Below are 25,607 nucleotides of genomic sequence, written 5' to 3'. Positions count from 1 at the left end.
TCAGGTAGGACCTCTACTGGTTGACAAGTGGTACTGCATGAAGGTTTTGGCACTTGCACAGGGTGTCAGAGTCTGTATCGCAGTAAAATCTCATGGAGCACAGCTTTAATTAGGCAAAGCATCTTTTAGAACATATTTTAAAAGCAAAACCCACCGGGTGTTACTATCCACGTATTCAGCTCCTGCAGCTTCTCCGGAATACAACTTCTGCAGGCTGCAGCCTGATTTGTTGGCAACCTCCCAATATTTTGCCATGCCACTCTGCTCTTCTTCTAACCCTAACCCTTGGACACCCTCTACTGGCTCCATGCGGATGTTCATACAAAATAAAATTCACATGGATGTTTCTGTTCCTTGAGTGCCGAGTCTCAAACTCTCATCTTAGCTCCTTACATACCACTCCTCGTTCATGGTAAAACAGTCGAACAGGTTGATAGCGTCACATATCTTGGACTCACTTTGGACAATAAACTGAGGTTTGATCAACACATTACATCTATCCATAAACATTTTCAGCAAAGACTTCATGTAATCTGTAAGCTAAGATCACTATCTGTTGCCCCCATCTTCTGTTATTACTATACAAAAGAATTAGCCTAGTAAACGACCAACTGAGATGAAATGGTTTCCGGAAGAGGGCGGGTATGAGGCTACAAAAGAATTATACAACCTGTTCTGTTGTACTGCTCTGCATGTTCCTTCACCATACTGTCCATGCCAAACAGAAACAAACTTTACAGTAATACCCGTATTGCTTCCAAGATCATCGGACTTCCCACAGCCACACTTGCTGATATGAACAATAAGGCCATCACACGCTTAGCACTCTCAATAACAAATGACACTGACCATCCTCTGCATCGCTACTTCGACCTAATGCCATCAGGGCGAAGATACAGAACCATGGCGTGGCACAAAGTTCTGTTTAAAAGGAGTTTTGTCCCCTCATCCATTGCTGCACTTAACAATCTGCTAAACAGTTGCCCCGACGCTAACCGCCGTTTTTCTGTGTATAGTGGGGTACTGATGATCTGTCTTTGTGATAAGTTTGTGTTGTTACATGGTTATGTGTTGTTTCTTGTTGAACAGACTGTGAAGACAAATTTCCCTTTGGGGACAGTAAAGATTATTATTATTTATTATTATACAGTTAACTATAGATGCCCACCACCACGAAGGCGTAAAGGCCTCTCCATACTTCGACCGAAATGTTCGGTGAGTTGTGTTTTCCGACGTGCAAATTTCCGAACTCTCGTTCGGTCCAATGCTTTTCAGAAGTCCCGAGGGATATAATTTTATGGTAGAAAAGGACCTTTTGACTGAAAACGGCGGTTTCGGTCAAAGTATGGAGAGCCCTTATCCACCGTGGTGCATCTGGCTTTGTCGAGAGACATCACTCGCTCATCCCCCACAGGAGGAGTAGGTCCACATTATTATTACACGAGTCAAACCGCCGGGCTCATTTGTTTATTTTTGGAACATATGCTGCGATATTAATCGTGTTTATGGGAATTCAGAGTGGGGGGGAAAAGCCTGTGACCCAGGTAGGATGTGTGAAGTAACATTTTGGCCTAGTACATGTGAATAGGGGTTCAAACAGAGGTGCCTCTTGCATGGCTCCTATTTTAGTCTCTGGAGATTGAAGAATATGAACGTTAAATTAACATAATATAATAGGCATAGAAGTGGCGGCCATTTTGTGGTTCCACAGATAGAAAGCCCATACATTCTTCTTCGCATGGGGATTTCGGAAAATATTTATATTAATTATTCTCAGCCTGGAACCAATTGCCATCATGAAGAATCACGACCATATTTTTTGATTCTGTGTCAAAGAAATATTTGAATATTTAATTAGGGCTTAGAGGTTCGGGCCAGGAGCCTGGATGGCTTGGTTCCAGGCTTGATTCATATGAATATTTTTGGGGAAATTAATGGTCTTTCTATGTGTGGAACCACAAAACTGCTATGCCCTATAGAAATAGAATATTCCAGGCCACATCAATTCATTAAATCCTATTCCAGGTGGAGGCTAACATTGGAGCTGGCTGGGGTGATGTATAGCAGCAAAAACAATGATGACATTGAAGAGTGAGTACCAGTGTGTCTAAATGTTCTGCCTAGGTGAGGTCATGGCACTATGCCAGGGGTTCCCAAACTTTTTTTTGTCTCAGGGCACCCCATAAATATTTGTTTTAATCCGAGGCACCCCTACATTATACTTTTCACTCCCAGTACCTTATATTTATAGCATATCGTCATTGTCGGATGGAAACCTTGTATGTCCAAAACCGTTCGTTTTGTATTTATCATCTATAAAATGTACTAAACTAGTGAAAACAGCCGATCTACAAGTAGATCGGTTGTTTTCACTAGTTTTGTGCGACAGTCTTGTATGATGAAGCAGGGCTTTGCTTTACCAAAAGACGTACACATTTGAAACTTGGGAGATACAAGGTTTCTGCCCGACAGTGACGATATTTTAGTGATTATGTTGCGAGGAAAACGTTGAGATAATAGCAATTTTGTTTAGAACTGACTGAAAATAACTTTGTACTTCAAGTTTAAAATTATTCTAAATATTTTTTCAAGTGTCCAAATAAATTCCAAATATTATCAAATGATCTCCCGGCACCCCTGGACTGCTGTCGCGGCACCCCAGGGTGCCCCGTCACCCACTTTGAAAACCACTGCACTATGCCACTCGATTATGGTACTGTTTATCAGTGCCCAGCAAGCACGGTCAGAACCTGGACCAATCAGTGATGTCTCCATTGGGGCCAGATCAACTAGTCAGATCTGGCCTAGAATATCACCTGATTTCAACCAACATAAATCCTGCCCACGAAAACGGACGTCCTGGATTTATCAGAGAGGGTCCGATCGAGGCCAGATAAATATCATAATTAGTCAGATATGTCCCAGAATATAACCTTACATGCTCATATAATATGAGCATGCTCATATAATATGAATATAACATTACAAACAATAACAATAATCCTGTCAAACAAAAAAGTCCATATCACGTCCTGGTAATGATGTCAAGATCATCCCCATATGGGCTGTGATCTGGCCTAGTTCTGAACGTCACCGGAGTCACTGGAGGACGTTATCATAACGTCATCATGACGTAATTTGGCTTGCAGGGTGGTTCTCACCTTTTCAGTCCGTGACCCCCAAAATATTCTTATTTGAACTGTGGACTGACATAACTTGGACTTGTAGGAGCTGAGGCATTACATTTAGTTTGCTGTTGTGAAAACAGCATATCATCGTTGTCGGATGAAAACCTTGTATGTCCAAAACCGTTAGTTTTGCGTTTATCATTTAAAAAATGATTAAACTAGTGAAAACAGCCGATCTACAAGCACACAACGCCTCGCAATGCGAGGCGTTGTGTGCTTGTAGATCTGCTGTTTTCACTACTTTTGTGCGACGACTTTGTATGATGAAGCAGGGCTTTACTTTGCGAAAGAACGTACAAATTTGAAACTTGGAGATACAAGGTTTCCACCCGGCAACGACGATATATACGAGCTTCACAATTTGTGCCTCTTTCTTGAACAACTCTAAAATGTTTCCAATGTTTGACCAGTTTGTATAGTATAGTTTGCTGATTACGTTTGATGCAGTAATAGTATTTCTTTCTTTCTTTCATTTTTATAGGTATTAAAAAGGTCTTCGTTGTCACTTCACTGTCATCTGGGACCCCTCCAAAATCATGTGGGGAGGTCCCGACCCACAGGTTGAGAACCAAACAGCTTCTATGCCTGGCTGAACTACTGTATAAGAGATGTATTGCTTCACTGTATTGTATTTCTTTGTATTCATTTCAATCGACAGCACATGACAGATTGAACTGCTTTATGTGCAGGACTGTGTAAATAAAGATCAAGCGATCCATTCTTGAACATTTGAAGTGTATTTTTCACACACGCTCAAATGGTTATAATGAGGGTGCAATTTGTGAATATTTTTTGAAACATTTTTATTAATATAAAGAAAATAAAGTCTCCTAAAAACTGCTGAATGAACTGCTTTGAAGTACTTTGGCCATACTTCTCAGAAGTAGGCTATGTAGCAGATTTCAGTCTCTCTCTCTTCCAAATTAATCAAGTGGGACATTTTCACTCTCTATTGTAACAGAACGCTGACAGTGAAATTACTTTATAGCTGTTTGCACCGTAGGCTGTTATTGTGGGTGTGGGGGGCTCCCTTTGGTAAATTGTATGCATTTTGTCTAATTTAGTTTTAGGAAATGGAAAAAAATAACCTGTGTTCCAGTTATATTATATTATCAACTACTAGTAATACGCCTCAGGGCGACAAGCGACCTCGCCCTAAAGAGTGAGGCCGTGCCGTGTCTTGCGCCGATCTACAAGCACACAACGCCTCGCGGTGCAAGGCGTTGTGTGCTTGTAGATCTGCTGTTTTCACTACTGTTGTGCGACAGCCTTGTATGATGAAGCAGGGCTTTACTTTGCGAAGAAATGTACACATTTGAAACTTGGAGATACAAGGTTTCTTCCCGACAGTGACGATATTTACACCCCCGTATTATGTTGGTGTGCCCATGGATTCTTGGGACATGAAAAGTGTGCCCATGCAGAAAAAAGGTTGAGAAACACTGGTCTATCGGACCAGTTGCCCATATATGGAGACCCCTGGTACCCATATATGAAGATCCATGTACTGTATATGGAGATATGCTATATGACCCCAAACATGCTTACTCAGTTATTCGTTATGTGAAAATCCTATGACGTCTATCACATCTGACATCATACATACAATCCCTTTTACGCCCATACATGGAGATCCCTGTCTGAACCAGCCGGAGATCCCTGTCTGAACCAGCCACACCACGGTGATGTCACCTGTTTATGCCCATACATGGAAATCCCTGCTCTGAGTATCTGACATCACTGTGATGTCACATTGATGTGTCAGGGGAACCACAGTGTTCCGGCCGGCGTTATCCCTGCTCTGAGTATCTGACATCACTGTGATGTCACCTGTGATGTCACAGTCACAGTGATGTGTCAGGGGAACCACAGTGTCAGGACAGACGGACGGATACGATCAAGCTGTGGCGGTTCTGAGAGTAAACTGCGACCTACGGTCGCAATTATTATTTTGGACAAAATAATTACTGCCCAAAATAATGATGCCAGGTTGAAAGTGAATGAAAGCATATTATTATTCATGTTTCAATTCTGGACTACCTCAGACATGGTCTCACTGGATTCTCTCTGTGATATTTGAAGACACCCCACGAAATGTTTTATTTAATTTCATTTTAGGCATTTAAAACGTCCTAAAAGTCATTACATTGTCACTTTACTGTGATCTGGGGACCCCTCCAAAATCATGTGGGGACCCCCCGGAGGTCCCGACTCACAGCTATATTTCTACTAGCCGAGCTACTAGAAATAATCTACTCTCAGAAAACTCCCAGAAAACACCTCTCAAAACACATCTCTGTACCTCAATATGCAGTGGTTCTCAAACATTTTCATGTCAAGGACCCCCAAGTTGCTATGTATTTGGCCACGGACCCCCATCTGAAAAGGGTTTGTGCCAGGGACCGCAGAAGAGAAGATTTATGTTAACATTTTTATGTTTCAAAATTAATAAAAATTGGTAATTACTTTACCTGGGGACCCCCTGGAATCCCCGGACCCCACTTTGAGAACTGATGCTCTATATCAGGGGTGGGCAACTTTGATGATGGTGAGGGCTACTATATTTCCACCTTCACTCCAGAGGGCCACAATGCATATTGCTACATCCTACTTTGTCATTCTAGTATCTCATAAAAAAGAAGCAAAAATAGCAGATCTACAAGCTCAAAACGCATCGCGCTGCGATGCGTTTTGAGCTTGTAGATTGGCGTTCTTTTTTATTGGAATCCTGAAATGTAACATTTTGATTTAATTTCAAACGCATTTAGTTATATACTCATGTTAACTACCGTATATGAACCTAAATACAAATACATTTTAATACTACTATACTAGTCATTAAGCTACTAATATTGACTGATGGAATTAAAGCAGGTCATGTTTGGAATTGTAACAGCTGAAATAATACATCAGTATTCTGGTATTAACCTGAGGGTGAAGGTGGGGGCCGCATGTGGCCCCCAGATGCCCATGTATGCTCTATATTCACCTGCTCTAGCAAAGATCAGGTGCATTATGTCTTTACTTATTTAGCACTTTTATATTATTGATAAAAAAAAAACATATAACAGAAGTCATCAGTACAGAGCTTATGTTGCATAAAGTCTCACTGCATTAAATCAAATCCTCCAGTTGGGACTCATTTAGTGAGCAGATATTTTTTGCTCTAATCCTCTAAAATATTCTGGGGACATGGAAATCTTTCCTCGACTGGCTGAGTGCTGTCATGTTCACTGCTGTCCTTACTGGCGGTGGCTTGTAAAGCTGAAGGTGACGCGCGACTTCAAAGTCCCCATGTCCCCTGGTTAGGTTTGGTTAAAAGCCTTGCATGTTTATCTCCGTTCAAACGCACATGTCGACTTTGTCAAGTCATTTTCTCCCCCCCCCAAAACATCATCCCTGCAGGAGTGTTAGCAGCTCTATCGTTGCCCTCTTTTTGTACGCCGGGATCTATGAATATGCTAATGTGGCAGGCCCTCACGATCCCATTCCTGTCAAAAATATAATGGTAATCATCCCTTTGACCATGCAGCATTTGGAGGACATCCAAGCATGTCAAACCGCATTTTTATTTTAGTTGCTCATTTCATTTGGTTGTATTGAATATATTCTCGTTTAAATCACTTTGTAACTGTGTGATTTTGAAGATTATATCGTCGTTGTCTGTCTGTTGGAAACCTTGTACTGTGTGTCCAAAACGGTTTGTTTTGCATTTATCATTTTAAAAATGATTTAAACTAGTGAAAACAGCCGATCTACAAGCACACAACGCCTCGTGGTGCGAGGCGTTGTGTGCTTGTAGATCTGCTGTTTTCACTACTTTTGTGCGACGGCCTTGTATGATGAAGCAGGGCTTTGCTTTGCGAAAACATTTACAAATTTGAAACTTGGAGATACGAGGTTTCCAACCGACAACGACAATATGTATATGTAAGCCGTTTACCATGAGAGGGAGTGGGTTGTTGGCTGATTTACCACTGTTTCAGGGTTGTGGCACGAGGCGAAGCTGAGTGCCAAACAACCCTGAAACAGTGGTAAATCAGCCTACAACACACAACCCTCGAATGGTAAATTGCTTTTCTACCACTTCTACCATATAAATGAAAGAAAACACAGTTGTAACTTGCAAGATCTTGGAAATGTTACAACTGCAACACAACAGTGGGCGGGGTCCATGAGCCAACTCAAGGTTGTTGACTGATTTACCACTGTTTTAAGCCAATCAGAATCCAGTATCTGAACATGTGACCACAAAAAGTGGTAGAAATATGTTTTTTTAAGTGCTAACTCAATCAGGCACATTTTAGTTCGTTATTAGTAGGCTCACTACCTTTTCACGAACTCGAGATAAACACCCGAAGGACCAGCAACAACAGCGACCACTCACCTCAGGGTAGGACCACTCGGGCGAGTAGTCGGTGACCATGAAGAGCCTGCCGGTGGCCTGCAGCATTCCCAGGGCGCCTTGGGCCACGGCGGCCGACACCACCTCCGCCACGTGCATGTAGGACAGCGAGCCCGCCTCTCCGGCGGCCCCCGCGGGCCCGGCCCCTCCGCTCAGAGACTGGGGACTGCAGCACGGCTGCAGGCACAGCTCCGAGGGGCTGTAGCCGCTAGAGCCCCTGGTCCCACCGACGCCGTCCTCCGGGATCTGCTGGGGGCCCCCGCCGGCCTGACCGCCGGCCTGACCGTCGGAGCCGTGGGCCGCCGCCACCAGCTGGTGGGCGTACAGGGCGCCGCTCGCCGCCGCCATCGCGGTCCCGCTGCCGTCCACCGAGATGAAGTCGTTGATGAGGTCGGAGAACTGGTTCCCGAAGGAGATGTCGAAGTGGTCCAGGCTGATCTCCATGCCCGTCCCCGTTGCCGCGCCGTTACTGCCGTGGTGGGTTCCCACGGTGTTGTAGAGGCCCTGGACCATGCCTGTGCTCTGCATGAGGGGCTGCATCTGTTGTTGTTGCTGTTGCTGCTGCTGCTGCTGCTGTTGTGACCGGCCGTCGTTGCCGCCGTTACCGTTACGAAGGACCACGCCGTCGCCTCCTCCCCCGGGCCCTCCTCCCGCTCTGTTGTCGGGTCCCTGCAGGTAGGGGTGTAACGATACATTTTAATAGCGATTCGATACATATCACAATACATGGTTGACGATACGATACATGGACGATATTGATTCATTCATGGTGATACGATACGATTCGATTCAATGATTTAAAATCGATATAGTAACTATTTAGCAAAGAAATTAAATCTGTGTGAAAGGTGTGGATAGTGCAGGTTTTTATGGGAAACATGTATTATTAGGGATATAAATAAGTAAACACTGTGATTATCTGCCAAATACATGGACATTGTATATGGACAAACCTGCACCTTGACATGAACCCAGAGATTTCACACATTTATCGATAGACCAGTGGTATATGGAAAGGAAAAGTAATTAAACCCCTCCTTTAAATTTTTTCTTCTTAAAAATGCTAAATACAATGCACAAGTAGGTAGTATCGATACAATCGATTCTTTGCACTGCCGATTCGATACAAAATAAAACGATACGATTTTAGCTGTTTTCATTTCGATATACTTCAATTTTTTAAGTCAAAAACGATATTTCCATACAGTTACTATATCGTGACAGCCCTACCTGCAGGTAGTGCTCTGCCCCGCCTCCCTCTGTGCTCCCCCCTCCCCCGCAGGCCTGGATGTGATCGCCGGGCTTGAGCAGGCCGTCTGCGCCGTTCTCGGCTCCTCCACCCTGACCCGAGCCTTGCTGCTGCTCCAGGCCGACCACCACCTCCTCGTGTTCGGCGCCCATCCCGGGGAAGCCGCCCTGGTACTGCAGCAGCTGCAGCGAGCCGGCCTGCCCCCCGACGGGGCCCTCCGTCGGGGAGCCGCCGTTGCAGTTGGACCTGTGCTGGTTCTGGTGGACCTGGTGGTGGTGGTGGTGGTGGAGGTGGCCGTTGCTGCCCGGAGAGTCCGTCTTCACCACCTGCAGGTAGGGGGTGGGCGATAGGAGAAAATACAATATCACGATATTTTCCCAAGCCGTATTCCGATATTCCACAATCTTATCACTCTTTTTCATGTTGGTTTTTATGGTTATTTCTCAAGTTACTTAACAGTACAACCACCAGTACAAGGTAGGAGGAGTAACAGACCATTTAGACCAGTGGTCCTCAATGTGGGATCCAGGGACTCTCTGGGTTCCTTTTGCGAGGTCTAAATTGATCCTTACAAGTGTGTAACTCTGACAGTATACAAATTAAACCAAATGGATTTGGTTTCATTTGTATACTGTCCCCCCCTCAGGCCAGGAACACATTTTTGTATATTACAGTATGTAGTACAGTAACTTTTGAAAAAAATATAAGAAATTAATTTTCTGATTTTCTTCTATGAAAGCCAAAGGTGTAAGCTATCAAATAGTTTTGGAATTTTGTTTCTAGCTGCTACAGAGGCTGAGTAATACGTTTTCCAGAAAAACAGTGGGTAATTTTCAAATCGGACTTAGGCCTAAAGGTGCCATGGCATTGGTCCGACATCCCATTAGTCAGAATCTGGTGACTGTTAACCTGGTGAAAAATACTATGCCTAAACTTAAACCTAACCCTAACCCTAACCTCAGTAAAACTATGCCTAAACCTAACCCTAAAACCTAGCCCTAACCAAAGTAGGACTAATGAGATGTAGGACTTACAGTATGGGCATTCCCTGGCCTAAATGGGTTAACGTTTGAGAACTACTTTAGAACAAAAATGCAGGTTTAAATGAATTCTGCAATGAATCTCTGCATTAACAATTCAACAGGATCTTTGATAAGGCTCCCTCATTGTATCACGATAAATACGATATCACTGAAAAGGCATATCATGGAGACATTGTATCGTCTCAACGACATTCATCACTGCATCGCCCACGCCTACCTGCAGGCCCATGTAGGCCCCAGAGTCGTGGGAGTTGTGCTCCATCATGTGGGTCTTCTGGCCCATGCCGGCCCTGCCCTGCTGGGCCTGGCCCGTCTGCGAGGTGTCCTGGAGGAAGAAGCTGGGCGAGCGGCTCTGGTGTGAGGACATGTGAGGGCTGGACATGGCCTGGCCGTAGCTCACCGCCGCGCCGCCGGACGCGTAGTCCTGCTTGGCGTCGATGGCGCTGAAGTCCATCTGCTCCAGCGTGGTGCTGGGGCTCAGACCGCCGCCGCTGGCGAGCAGGGAGCCCGCCGGGGCCAGGGTGAGGCCCTGGACCTGGACGCCCGACGGCTGCCCCGGCACCGCCACCGAGACCCCGCCGCCGCAGTTCCCCACCGGTCCTCCCACCTGGTAGTAGGGCATTCACGAATAGTGATTTTTTAGTATTCGAATTATTCGACCTCAAAGTATTCGAATAGTCGAATATTCGACAGGACTGGCCAAACTGTCAATTATTAAGTAAGCAAGAGGCGAACATTGTGAAAATAGCAGATCTACATGCTCATAGCATGTAGATCTGCTATTTTCACAATATATATCTGCGGAACCGAGTCACATTAAATGTAATACCTACAATTCTAAGTGCTTGTCAGGGTGGGGGTCCCCAGTTCAAATGTGTTTATTTTGGGGGTCACGGCCTAAAAAAGGTTTGAGAACCCCTGGTATAGAGCATTAACAAATTCATCCACCAGGGGCATTGACCACTCATTTTTATTACTTCCTATCTAGCCAATCTAAACTATATTTTGATTAAAGAGAAAACAATACAAAAATTAAAATAAGCGAATATTCGACTTCGGTGAACAACGTCGAATAGTGACTTTGATATTCCAATATTCGAATATTCGAATAGTTGGTGAACGCCCTACCTGGTAGCCGCTCTCCTTGGCCAGCTGCTGCTCGAAGGACGTGTCCTCCGTCTTGATGTTCTTCACCAGCGCGGCGCTGAACACGTAGCTGTTGTTGTCCGCCACGGAGGGGGAGCCCCGCAGGGCGCCGTTGGCGCACGACGAGGACGAGGCGTTGCTCTCCGTCTTCATGGCGCTGCCGCCGTACGTCTGGCCCTGCTTGGGGTTGTTCAGGAAGCAGTCGGGGTCGAAGTTCATGTTGGTCTCGCCGGGGATCTTGATGGAGCCCGAGTCCAGGCTGCTGGAGAGCACCAGCTCCTCCGAGAGCATGGAGAGGCCGTCCGCCTGGCCGGCGCTCCCGGCCTCTCCCACCCCTCCTCCTCCCCCGCCGGGGAAGGCGAACTTGTGGCCGTCGGGGGCCACGGACATCACCAGGCCCTGGGCGGCGGCGGCAGCAGCGGCGGCAACAGCGGCAGCAGCGGCGGCGTCCGGGCCCATCAGGTGCGCGTTGGGACCGCCGGTCGGGGACATGCTGTAGACGGGGTCCCCGGCCACCTCGGACATGAAGACGCTCTGGGACAGGCCGGACATGACGGAGGCCACGTGGCCGCCCATGCCCGTCACGGCGGGGCTGTCGGCCATGTCCGGGTCGCTGTTCAGCCCGCTGCTGATGGAGACCGGCGAGTTCTGGGTGGTGTCGGGCACCTCCACCTGGTTGGTGGAGGACACCTCCATGCTGTTCTGGTGGAGCAGGGCCGGCTTGTGGACCTTGCCGTTGCGCTTCTCCCGGGCGGCCGCCGCCCCGCCGCCGGAGCTCTTGCCCCCGCCATGGCTGCCGCCGCCGCTGTGCTCGGTCTTGCCCTCCGACACGTCATTGTTCTGGACCTCGGAGTGGGCGCCACCGTAGCCGCGGGCGTCCACCTTGGGCGAGATGATGCGGTGCTTGGCGCTGTTGCACTTGTGGTGCACGCTGCTCCCCGCGCCTGCGCCGGACAGAGGGAGAGATGTGAGGGGGAAGAGGGGAAGAGGGAGTGGAAAAAGAGAAAGGGGGGAGATGAGGGACACGATCAATCACGGGTACTAAGAGCAACCTTTTCTGGTTGTTAAAAGCGTTCGCGGCCCAACTAGCTGACCTCTTAAGTGGTCAGATGGGAGGGCCGTGTGCATATTCAGAGTTTATTTTAATGATCAATCGAATGGATTTTGTTCCGGCTTGGATCAATGGTAGTAACATAGCATATAGCTTGAGGAACGGTTCAATCTTGTGAGATTTTCAGCTATTACGTTCAATGGTGTGATGGTGTAAAAATGTTCCACCCCCCCCCCCAAAAAAAATAGCATTCATCAAATGTCTGTGATTTTCTGAGTGAGTGTGTCCGAATGGTTCTCTCCTGAAAAGGGTACTGGTGTGATGTCACATCAGGGCCCATATCCTATTGAGCCCCCTCGAGAAGGGGGCGGTACTTTTTGGGAGGCTATGTTCTAAAATTGGAACGATACAGAGAAGATTAGCATGGTGCCATGCTAAAATTGGAGTGATACAGAAAAGATTAGCATGGTGCCATGCTAAAATTGGAGCGATACAGAAAAGATTAGCATGGTGCCATGGTATCTTTTCTGTATCGTTCCAATTTTAGCCCAAAGACAGCGCCCCGTTGCCAACAAAGGGCATTTTGGTATTGCATATAAAATGGCTTGGAATTAGAGACAGACAGAACATGAAATGTCAATATCTGAGAGGTTGTTTAACTCATTGAGTGCCAATCCCGAACTAGTTCGGCTTTATTATCGTATCGCAGAGTGCCGATCCCGAACAAGTTCGGCTTTAAAAAAAAAAAAAAAAAAAAAAAAAAAAATTGAATTTTTTTTTTTTGATTTTTTTTTTTTTTTTTTTTTGACCCCATCAAATCTGGTGAACATGATTTCAATCGCGATTTTGCATGTTCCACCCCCATACAACCCCATCTAACATACAGGGCAGCCATGTTTGTTTACATAACATGTAAAACATATTCTACCACTTTTTCGAGTCACGTGTTCAAATACTGGATTCTGATTGGCTAAATTCCGGAGGTTATGAGAGGACCACTGCCGCAAAGTTGTGTGTCCGAGATCAATGCGCCTCAGTGTACATCCGGGGACTTTCCCCCAACCAACAAATGAAGGTCGCAGCGGTCCTATGTTTACTAACGTGCGTACTATCGTCGCCGATTTATTTGGATCCAATGCAATCCGCCAACTTTAAAGCCCCTTTTCTCTGAACCTATGCCTTTCTGGAAGCGAACAGCCTCTATTTACGGCCGGAACGGTCCTTCTAACTGACGTTAGCTTAGCTGTATGCTAGACATCTTTCTCTGCATGGAGTTGGCGTCATCTGGTGGTGAGTAGAAGATGTTGTTTGTGGAACTATTTGCTGTCGTCGCGGAAGTTTTATAGGCAATAATGATTGTAACTTAAGATCCTTGCAAGTTACAACTATGTGTTTTCTTTCATGTATACGGGAAAAAGTGGTAGAAAAGCTATTTACCACTCGGGGTCGGACATTATGCTCTCATAATGTCCTGAGTGCGGGTGTTATCGGACTCGGCTGCGCCTCGTCCGATAACACCCGCACTCAGGACATTATGAGAGCATAATGTCCTCTCACTCGGGGTAAATTGCTTACATACCCAGGGGGCAAACCAGCCTTTTTTTAGGAAACCTGCATTTGCCCCGACATACAAAGTTGTCCACCAGAAATATTATCTATGACCCAGTAGGATCACAACCTATATGGACAACCCGGTCAATTTGTACAACAAAGTCCAATATGGCCGCCTCAATATAGAGGGTATGCGTGTGACATCACTGTAGCTGGAAGTTATGTGGGAACACGCCTACTGAGTGGCAAAAAACTCATTTCTGCCATTGACAGCCCATACATCCAAACAGAAAAGTCCTATCTGATTGTATTAAACAAAGTTAACTCACCAACATTGCGGTTGTACTGAAAGCTTGAATTATCCTCTTTCTATCTGCAAAGTTTTTGTTTCATAAGAATTCACCATAGGCATGTTATGAGCTGCTTTCTGTCAAGACATTATGTGCAGGTTTTTATTTTTCCAAGTGTCAGAGTTTGGAAGCACTCGTTTTCAACAACACAACATCCTGCTGCCTCCTGCATTATGTGCAAATTAGAAACAGGTGGTATGCAGGGCTGTTGAGGGATTTGCAACTAGCACTTCCAAACTCCAATGCTCCATGCTGCTCAATGTTTTGCCACTCAGTCTAGATTAGGGGGGCGGGTCCCAGTGGATGTGCATACCCTCTATTAGCCCCTATTAGTTTTAATGGGGGGTGAATAGGGCAAAATTTTAATCTGAGGGACATTTCCACGAAACTTTACAGGTTGATCAATGGTATACATATGAAAAATGTTTGTATTGCAAGTTTCCATGAAATCCAATATGGCCGCCACAATATGGCCGAAGGACCCAGAAAATAGGTTTTGCCTCTAACTTCTGAACCAGATGAGCTAGAAACGCAAACTTGGTGTCTATTTCATGGTGTCTGACCATGGGAGGCTCAATGGAATAGCTAATGTTATTATTGGGTGTGTCTGGACCTTTATTGTGCATATTTGCAAGATGGTGGACTCCCAAAATAGAGCTTTAACATAATTTCTACCATGATTGTTGACTGCTTTTGCAAATACAAGCAATATGAATCCATTTGCTAAGATTTATGGCACAGAAGGGACTTATACCTGTATTATTCTTGAGTTTGCATGTTGTCAAAATGGCTGTAAACGAGATATTATATTTCCTGTCCGATTCTACTGTATGTAGTTGTAGCAATGACTTCAGATAAAATCAGAGACCAAAACAATGTATCTTAGAAATTATGTTTTAATTTAAAAAAAAGAAAAAAAGAGAGAGATTATCTCAATGAAATGAATGCAACTGCCTTTTTGGGTCTTTCACACATAGACATGCACATGCTTTCCAACAACTTCAGCTTCAGGGAAATTATAATGAACACATGATTAAAACAGGCTGCATTATAATGCAAATAATTGCTAGTCACTATCACTGTCATGTGTACCTATCCTGCTGCATCTTGTCTCCAGTCCTTGGCAACGACACCCCAAGTAGCATGCAATTCCCTTCTTCGCACATGAACAGTTTTTCTGGCAGCCTTTGATACAGCTACATGATATTGCCTTGTCCATTGATATAGGCCAGGCTGGCTCTGTAGATGGTCAGGGGACTGCCTTCCCATCACTGAGAGACCATCCATATTCACAGTGAAGCAAGGGATGTCTGGCTTCGCGATGTGTGCAGTTTTATCTATTATGGCTGCTAGAGCAGCTCTTTTCAGGTGCAGGCCAAAGGCATTTTCTGTAGGTGGCAGCAGCTTCAACAGGGTTGATCGGTTATTTAGGAACTTGTACACTCTCAGCTTTGCCAGGTCAAAGTCCTCCGAATGGTCAGCTTTTGATGCATATACAGCTATTGTGAGGTCTCTAGCCTGATTCTTGACATCCTCTGAGAGGGAATAAGAGGAATTTTCACCAAACTCCTGAAGTGCAGGGAGATCTAGACCCATGCTGGTCTTGAACCATGCCTTCTTTCCAGTGAAAAAGGGATAGCTGGTGGTATCTCTGCCACTCAGGCTGTGAATAAAGAGCAGGGCACGACACTGTGCGAGTCCAAGGGCTGAGACCATGTGATGGATAGGAAGATATGCATCCTGCTCTGTTCTCACCCACAGCTCTGGAAGGTCTAGGAGGTGGGTGGCAGCATGATATAGGCACATGATGATGATGTCTGTGTCATTAGCATGGATGACAACTCTGTCAACTTTGTGAGCCTGGACACTGTAGATGGTGTGTAGAATTACCCTTGTGTCGGCCTCCTGTTGTGTTGACTCTAGTGCAGGGACATCAACAACACACCCCTCCTTGATCACCACACTCCTTGTCTCTTCTTTAAATCCTCCACTCAGGTAAAGATGGGTTGTACCAATCTTCCTATCCATCACATGGTCTCAGCCCTTGGACTCGCACAGTGTCGTGCCCTGCCCTTTATTCACAGCCTGAGTGGCAGAGATACCACCAGCTATCCCTTTTTCACTGGAAAGAAGGCATGGTTCAAGACCAGCATGGGTCTAGATCTCCCTGCACTTCAGGAGTTTGGTGAAAATTCCTCTTATTCCCTCTCAGAGGATGTCAAGAATCAGGCTAGAGACCTCACAATAGCCAGGTCAAAGTCCTCCAAATGGTCAGCTTTTGATGCATATACAATGCATCAAAAGCTGACCATTTGGAGGACTTTGACCTGGCAAAGCTGAGAGTGTACAAGTTCCTAAATAACCGATCAACCCTGTTGAAGCTGCTGCCACCTACAGAAAATGCCTTTGGCCTGCACCTGAAAAGAGCTGCTCTAGCAGCCATAATAGATAAAACTGCACACATCGCGAAGCCAGACATCCCTTGCTTCACTGAATATGGATGGTCTCTCAGTGATGGGAAGGCAGTCCCCTGTCCATCTACAGAGCCAGCCTGGCCTATATCAATGGACAAGGCAATATCATGTAGCTGTATCAAAGGCTGCCAGAAAAACTGTTCATGTGCGAAGAAGGGAATTGCATGCTACTTGGGGTGTCGTTGCCAAGGACTGGAGACAAGATGCAGCAGGATAGGTACACATGACAGTGATAGTGACTAGCAATTATTTGCATTATAATGCAGCCTGTTTTAATCATGTGTTCATTATAATTTCCCTGAAGCTGAAGTTGTTGGAAAGCATGTGCATGTCTATGTGTGAAAGACCCAAAAAGGCAGTTGCATTAATTTCATTGAGATAATCTCTCTCTTTTTTTTCTTTTTTTTTAAATTAAAAAATAATTTCTAAGATACATTGTTTTGGTCTCTGATTTTATCTGAAGTCATTGCTACAACTACATACAGTAGAATCGGACAGGAAATATAATATCTCGTTTACAGCCATTTTGACAACATGCAAACGCAAGAATAATACAGGTATAAGTCCCTTCTGTCTGTGCCATAAATCTTAGCAAATGGATTCATATTGCTTGTATTTGCAAAAGCAGTCAACAATCATAGTAGAAATTATGTTAAAGCTCTATTTTGGGAGTCCACCATCTTGCAAATATGCACAATAAAGGTCCAGACACACCCAATAATAAAATTAGCTATTCCATTGAGTCTCCCATGGTCAGACACCATGAAATAGACACCAAGTTTGCGTTTCTAGCTCATCTGGTTCAGAAGTTAGTTCAGAAGTAGGCAAAACCTATTTTCTGGGTCCTTACATTATGGCGGCCATATTGTGGCGGCCATATTGGATTTCATGGAAACTTGCAATACAAAAAATGTTCATATGTATACCATTGATCAACCTGTGAAGTTTCGTGGAAATATCCCTCAGTTTAAAATTTTGCCCTATTCACCCCCCCATTAAAACTAATAGGGGCTATTGAGGCGGCCATATTGGACTTTGTTGTACAAATTGACCGGGTTGTCCATATAGGTTGTGATCCTACTGGGTCATAGATAATATTTCTGGTGGACAACTTTGTATGTCGGGGCAAATGCAGCACACCTTCCTTTGCCCCCTGGGTATAATGGCGATTATCTCAAGAATGCCTGAACGGATTTCCAATCGGATTTTTTTGTTTGAAAGCTGTGAACAAACTGCACAAATCCACTCCAATGCAATCCAGGATTGTCGGTCCCTCTTTTCCTCAGTGTGCCTGTCCCTCTTTTCCTCAGTGTGCCTGCTCATCTGCCCCTCCCTTCCCTTGCTGGGCTGATTGCCTTGAGTGCCGTCACCTGTACAGGACCAGCTGAGTTGAGTTGGCTGACGAGCTGCTGACACTATAAATTCCTCAGCCCATCTACAAGCTCACAAACATTTCCAGCTGCTCAGCCTATACAATCCTGTGTGTTCATGTGTTAGTTCAGTGCCATACTAGTGAAAACAGCCGATCTACAAGCTCACTACGCTTTGTTGCTGAGACTATAAAATCCTGTGTGTTCATGTGTTAGTTCAGTGCCATACTAGTTTTCATTGTGGGTCTGGCACGACCAGGTGACCTGGTCTAGTTTCCCATGCATGAGGTGTGCAAGGTTTAAAGGAGAAGACCGTTCATAAAGGGTTAACTACTTTTTAGGTGTCTTACCTCATCTAATGAATAGTGGTCGAGGTCTTGCTATTATCTCCCAAAGCATTGTTGTGATTTTCGTCAAAACCGGAAAGCAGAGTTCCTTCTCACAACGGCGGTTCATGGGCAAAACCAAAATCCAAGTATTTAAACATGTTAAAACAACAAAATAACGCCTCAGGTTTCCTACTTGGACTCACAGCAGTGAACAGATGTCAACAAACGGCACGTGATCGCAGCACTGTTGTGAAACAGCCGTAAAGCGAATGCTGTCTCCAGCATGGAAATGTATTTTATTCTACCAGCAGGGGCGTAGTTTTGCAATATTTTGTTGCTTCTCACAGCTAAATGTATGGGAAAAGCGATCTATGCAGTTCTATAATGATCCAAACCCCTTCAGTATGACTATCTACTGCACGTTTGTTGCATATTCATGAGCCATTGGCATTGATTGTTGCAACTTGTCACACTCTAGTAGTCTATTCAGCCAAGGCAACAAAGAACATTCCAGCGACAATAACGTGTGAAAAGCCTAGTAGTACAGATTTGAACCTTTAGACTTTAGAAATTGTATTTCTACCCTTTTGTTTTATTCCTTGTGAATATATTTCTGATATAGTGTCTTAGCTTATAGGCCTATTTCAATTTGATATAATGAGCTTATGATAGATAGAAATGTAGTATGTATTTAGTATGCTTTTTCTATTTATCAGATGTTTGTCATTGTTGTCACATTTGGTCAATAAAAGAACAGCTATGAATGGGCCTACATATCCACTTTTTTTTCTCATCCAGAAAAGCTATAATGTCCATTATCTATGCTACTACATTGATGTTTATCTTGACTGTTATCAATAACATTTATTCTGATTTACAGTAACCAGGGGTGTAAAATAACTATTTACTTTTCTAAGTAGAAGTACTTTACTTGAGTATTTCCAATAATTTTACTTCTACTCACTACAACACTGATCCAAATATTCTACTTTTACTCCAATACATTTATTTGAAAACTTTAGTTAGGCCTACTGCAGTAGTATAACATATAATATTATAAAACAGGTTCAAATTTGTACTACTAGGCTTTTCACACGTTATTGTCGCTGGAATGTTCTTTGTTGCCTTGGCTGAATAGACTACTAGAGTGTGACAAGTTGCAACAATCAATGCCAATGGCTCATGAATATGCAACAAACGTGCAGTAGATAGTCATACTGAAGGGGTTTGGATCATTATAGAACTGCATAGATCGCTTTTCCCATACATTTAGCTGTGAGAAGCAACAAAATATTGCAAAACTACGCCCCTGCTGGTAGAATAAAATACATTTCCATGCTGGAGACAGCATTCGCTTTACGGCTGTTTCACAACAGTGCTGCGATCACGTGCCGTTTGTTGACATCTGTTCACTGCTGTGAGTCCAAGAAGGAAACCTGAGGCGTTATTTTGTTGTTTTAACATGTTTAAATACTTGGATTTTGGTTTTGCCCATGAACCGCCGTTGTGAGAAGGAACTCGGCTTTCCGGTTTTGACGAAAATCACAACAATGCTTTGGGAGATAATAGCAAGACCTCGACCACTATTCATTAGATGAGGTAAGACACCTAAAAAGTAGTTAACCCTTTATGAACGGTCTTCTCCTTTAATCATGGCTAAGTTGACGAAAATAAGGCTTCTAAAATGCTTGGTAGCCAATAGCTAACTTCAAGCTAACTTCATCCTCTTCCTGTACATGCACAAAGGAAAGTGTTCAGGCAAGTCATGGCTGCAGGGCTTCTGCATATACCAGCATATCTCTATGGGATTTTCTATGGCCACTGGGCGCCCTCTAGTGGTGAAAGGGGTGGCACTAAATGAGTTAAGCTAAAACCTGTATAAAACCGTATTATCGACCAATATTTATATATTATACAATATATATTTTTAAAAGCATGGTGTGGCCCCTTTAAAGAAAAAAATACCATGACATTTTTACATAATATTTTTTTATATTAATGTACTGTATTTACATGTGTAATATATTAATTACATTATTAATACAATCTTAGTATCTTGCCAATTATTTGGGTGCCTACTTGCAATATCCTCATGTCCCACCAAGTGGGCCTCGGCCCTAGGAGAGAAACCGTAATTAACCTTACAAAGGAGCACCGACAACCGGAACTGCATTTAATGGCACCTATAGCGACATAGGAGGTGTGAAACTGTCTGGAATGTTTTACCGGGTTTCTTTGTGTGTGCATTTATGTGTCCGTGAAAGAACGATGTTCCGTCCCGCTCAGTGAACAGCTTGTTACCCCGCCTCAGCTCATCAGAAATAAAACAAAAAACAAAGGGAAAGAAATCCAATAGAGGATTCTACAGAACACTTCGTCTTTCAGTCGCAACGGAACGACCTTCTCCTCCACTACGCCCTCCCCTCTACACTCATGAAATTGTCGGGTCATGTGATTGATTAGCGTGACCCTCTAGAACAGCTGTGCAATTTCAGATACGGCTTTGTGACTGTTATCGGCGAGCAACAAGTAATAAGCCGATACCCCCTGACGCACTCCGCGTTCTCTATAAATCTCCTACCTATAAAACAGCTGATAATGAACAGTCTCTCCGCTGCAACCTTTCCGGTTGTCTCGTTGCCTTTGCCACCACCACCACCACCACCACACACACACTCCCGTTCTGATGCTCATAGTCCACCGTTTCTCAGCGTTGTGTCCGGGGACCACCGGGGGTCCAAAAGAATGCATCCTTGTGGGTCTGGTTCCATTTGTTGATTTGACAGTGTTGATTTGGGTCGCGGTTTCACCACTATTACTTTCAGTGTTGTGTTGTCTTAAAGGAGTAGTTCACCACTTTTCAACCTGTCTTCATATAATAGGTCCTCACTAATGTTCATGATAAAATATCACCATTTTTTTCTACTCAGTCCAAGTCTCCTTGGAGAGCTGTGGGAAGTTCAGAATCCATCGTCTTGTGACATCATCATTTTCCCAAAAAAAAATGCAATCAATATTTTTGAAAAAAATATTTAGATTTTTATTATCGCGAGAACAATGGCTTCCACTTTAAAATTGCAACTTTTCAGGAATAGAAAGCCTGCAGTTTCTATAAGCTGGATTGGTAATCGATGATGTCACAAGACGATGGGTTTCTGACCAGCCCACAGCCCTCCTCTGAGAAAAAAAAAAAAAAGCTATTTTTGAGTGAGGACCAATTATATGAACATAGGTTGAAAAGTGGTGGAGTTCCCCTTTAAGTTCAGTGACTCTCAACCTTTTTCATGTCAAGGACCCGCACTTTGATATCTCTGCTGTCGGGCAGAAATCAGCTAACTCCAGAAAATGTTCAAAATGTTCATACCGTGAGTGATACCGGGACTACAATACCCAGAATGCAACGGGAAATGGCGTCATACGGAAATCCCCCGGTCCGGGGGATAGTTTTAGAAAAGTATTTTTTGTTTGTTTTTTTGGTCAAACACAAGCTTCTTTCTATGCACTCCAACCATAGACCGGATGATAGCGCATACAATGTTATGTTTTTTTCGGCGAAAAGAAGAGACGCGTCTTTCTACCGTGACCTCCGTTGTTTACTAGCGTGTTGGGATTTCGGGGGCAGTTCTCTATTCCGAAACGTCCCCATTCCGACACCTGGTTAGCATTCACCAGCATCGGCAGGTTAGCATTTCACCAGCGTCAGCAGGTTAGCATTAAACCAGGTTAGCATTTACCAGCGTTAGTTTTACTGAGGTTAGGGTTGGGGTTAACGTTTGGTTTAGGTGCTCGGAATAGCGATGTTTCGGAGTGCTGATGTTTAACCATTTGTATCCGGGATTTCAAGGTTCGTAAAAACACTTGAAATCGCTGGCAAGGGGAGTCTGGGGAGACTAGATGATGTTTTAACTCTGGCAGTTATAGGTATAAGTGATTTCATTTAATTCAAATAATAACAAAATGGGTCTATGTTCTGATAGTACTAGTTACTAAAAAGTGTTTTGTCCATATTTGGACTTCATCCCCAGTTCCTCCACCAAAACTGTTGGGAGACAGGTTTTCCTCCAATCAGGATAGAGTGGGGCCTTCTTCCAATTATAGTCGAGTGGGGGCAGGCCTTACGCACACCATGGCCCGCCCCCACTTGATCATGATTGGAGGAAGGCCCCCCGCCTGTCACCTACATGAAATGTAAACTGAAACTTAAGTGAAATCACTTGCCCTACCTTTAAAAGAGTTCATACTTTTCATTGGTTCAATATTTTTTTGTAAGAGGTGGTGCCATAGTTTTGTGCTTTTTCAGTTTTTCATGTGTCTAGGAGGTTGACAGTATTTCATTAGACCCCCTCGTGTGGTTGTTATGAGCAATTATGTATTCCCTTTCTATTTGGGTTTTTTCCTGGAGGCTTCCACCTTGTGGGTCAAAAGTGCTGTTCCAAAAGCACCGATACAATTACATCATAGAATCAACCCCTCCCCTAATTACCATTCACCCAACACACATGGGTGTGGTTAACTTCAGCTGGGTCACCACCCACCATGACAACCAGGCACACTTAATGAACTGGTGGGTGTGGCCACATAAAAACCTAATTTTAACTCTTTCTGTACACTTTTTTGGAAAAAATCTTCCTCCTATTAGTATACTCATAATGCCTGATAATCATGTTTTGGAGGTGGAAAAATCATGGCACCCCATCTTTAACCAACACACAGACGTAAAGGGTATTCAATAGCACTGATTTATGAAAAAGAAGAACAAAAAGATTTAGTTAGCTGGTTTCTGCCGCACAACGACGATATGCAATTTGGCCACGGACCCCCATTCGATACATGTTTTTATCTCTGGGACCCCCAATCCACACTGCAACATCCTCAGTGTCAATTTAACTCTGAGAGTGTTACAGATTAAACCAAATGGTTCTGAGAGTGTACAGACCCCACAATGGTGGTCCGGTCCAGAGACGTGCTGGCCATTGGGAAAAGCGGGACAACTTCCGAACGGCCGGTTCATTCCCGGCCAGTCCAGGCCGGCCATTAGGAAAAAAAACAAAATAAAATGTCGGCCTTCGTTCCATTTTGGCGGCCAACAAAGTAAATCGTCACTGTCGGACAGAACCTTGTATCTCCAAGTTTCAAATTTGTAAAAGTTTTCGCAAAGCAAAGCCCTGCTTCATCATACAATTAAGGCTGTTGTACAAAAGTAGTGAAAACAGCAGATCTACAAGCACACAACGCCTCGCACCGCGAGGCGTTGTGTGCTTGTAGATCGGCTGTTTTCACTAGTTTAAATCATTTTTAAAATGATAAATACAAAACAAACAGTTTTGGACATACAAGGTTTCCACCCGACAACGACGAAATATAACTCATGTACAGTAATTGGCCCACTGGCTTGTCACTTGTCATGATCTGATATGGCAAATCTTTGAGTAGCAGCAGCGCTATAGAGAGAGATCTCTCTCTATAGCACGCAATGAGGGCCTCTACAGCTCTTTTTCCCGGGCTGAATCAAGGGCCCAGCACGTCCCTGGTCCGGTCCCCGGACCTCACGCTGAGAACCAACCAGTGCCATAGTCCCTTACCCAGGGTGCCCGTGCAGAGGCAGTTGTGAGTCCGGGGGGGTGGCTTGGTTTGGTGGCTGTCCAGAATCTGTTGCACCAGCTGCTCCACTGAGAAGCCAGAGCTGCTGTTCCCGTTGCTGCAAGTCCACTTGATGCCATGAACTGCCGGGAGAGAGGAGGAGACACGGAGAGATGTCAGCCTGACCCAACAGAACAGACCACCAGCCATGCCAGACCCACCCCCCAGTCATTTAAGAGGAAATGTAGAAATAGCCTACTCTGTTATAAGTAAAAGTCTGGAATTCAAAATTGACTTGAGTGAAAGTACAAAAAAAAAAAGAAAAGTACTAAACTATTGGTATCAAAATGTACTCAAAGCACCAAAAGTAGAAAGTACTCATTATGCAGAATGTCCCGTTTCACAAGTTTTCCTTTGAAAATAGAGCTGTGAACTTTGCCGTCATTTACACATCCTACCTGGTTCACGTTTTTCCCCCCCATTCTAAATTCCCATAGACTTTTTTTCATATCGTGTCATATAAGAACTGTGCTCCAATTATAAACAAATGATCTCAGCGGTTTGACTCATATGGATATGAATTATCAACTGATGGTGAGAAAGCGCTAATGTTACTGTCGCCAAATTAGTTACATTTTGTCTAGAAACAGACTGTATCAAATATGAGTGACTGACTATCATAAACCATACTGAGCCACCTCACCGATAATATCGAGGAGACCGTTTGGACCGCAATGATTATATGAGACGATTTTAAGATGACTCAATGTTATTCTCCATAGAGAAATTACTTCCATGAACCGGGGGATGTGCGAGTCACGTCATGACTTCGTAGCTCTATAGCAGATCTACAAGCTCGACTTTTTTTCACATGGCCAAAATGTATATAGGGCTGAAGTAGTTAATGTATGCTTTGTGATAATTCAAAACAACTATGCCTAAAGTTTCCAAATAATTACAGTGGAGTAAAATATTTGCCTCAGAGATGTATAGTGAAGTAGAAGTAAAAGTACTGAATTGGAAATACTCGAGTGAAGTAAAAAATATCTCAAAATTCTACTTCAGTCCAGTACTTGAGATGCACCATTGCCTTTTACTTTGGCACTATCAATATTTTGATCACACTCATTTTGTACTTTTACTCAAGTAAACATTTGAACACAGGACCTTTACTTGTAACTTTGAGTCCACCACTGGCCCCACCCACCGCCCACCTTCCCTCCCTCTCTCTGCCCCACCCTACCCTGCCATCAGGACCTCGCCATGCTCCTGTCAACAGTAGCATGATGGATATTGCTTTACAGCATAGGGTAGTAATTCTCTAACTTTTTTCATTTCAAGGACCCTCACTCAGTCTGATAAGCGTTAGGCCACTGACCCCTCATTTCAAACAATTTCTTATCTATGGATCCCCAATCTAAAACTGTAAGTGAAAATGGAAACTAGAAAGATGCAATTCTGGGAAATTGCAAATGTGGTTGCCGTGATGCGAGTCACACTTGCAAATGAATTCCCACGATTTAAATTTGAATTTCCCCCATTGCAGTAGATGGGGAAAATGTATTGACTAATAATGGAGATCTCTGTCCCTTTTATGCCCATATACATCGAGATCCCTGATGTCATCAATATTAAGCTCATATCTTGGAATACCCATATATGGACATAATTGTGTCAGTCTTGTGTGGTCTATGACGCTAGACATCTATGACGTCAGTCGTCTCCATATTTGGGAAAAAGTTACATTTCGCATTTTCCCATTCAAGTCAATAGAGAAAATGTATTCACGAATAAATTAATATAAATTAAACTATATATAACAAATCTCTTAGCAAAATACAAGCAGACGGCTTCAGATGAAGCCGGTCGAT

The 25,607-nt window shown here is 44.1% G+C and overlaps 1 protein-coding gene across 1 annotated transcript in view; it reads right to left on the bottom strand.

Annotated features, from left to right (window-relative positions):
• Window positions 1–25,607, bottom strand: part of camta1a (calmodulin binding transcription activator 1a) — a gene marked incomplete at both ends in the record, with an annotated part of 432,050 nt that overhangs the window by 96,362 nt on the left and 310,081 nt on the right. Inside the window, 5 exons of the mRNA XM_080734049.1 lie at window positions 7,576–8,262; window positions 8,824–9,168; window positions 10,103–10,492; window positions 11,014–11,975; window positions 23,739–23,879. Coding sequence (XP_080590175.1) covers window positions 7,576–8,262; window positions 8,824–9,168; window positions 10,103–10,492; window positions 11,014–11,975; window positions 23,739–23,879 — 2,525 coding nt within the window. The remainder of the gene's footprint in view (window positions 1–7,575; window positions 8,263–8,823; window positions 9,169–10,102; window positions 10,493–11,013; window positions 11,976–23,738; window positions 23,880–25,607) is intronic.

The sequence above is a fragment of the Nannobrachium achirus genome (genome assembly GCF_963921795.1).
Source record: "Nannobrachium achirus genome assembly, chromosome: 9".
NCBI lineage: Eukaryota > Metazoa > Chordata > Actinopteri > Myctophiformes > Myctophidae > Nannobrachium > Nannobrachium achirus.
The sequence above is the reverse complement of the archived record's forward strand: the minus strand, read 5'-3'. Positions and strand labels throughout refer to the sequence as shown.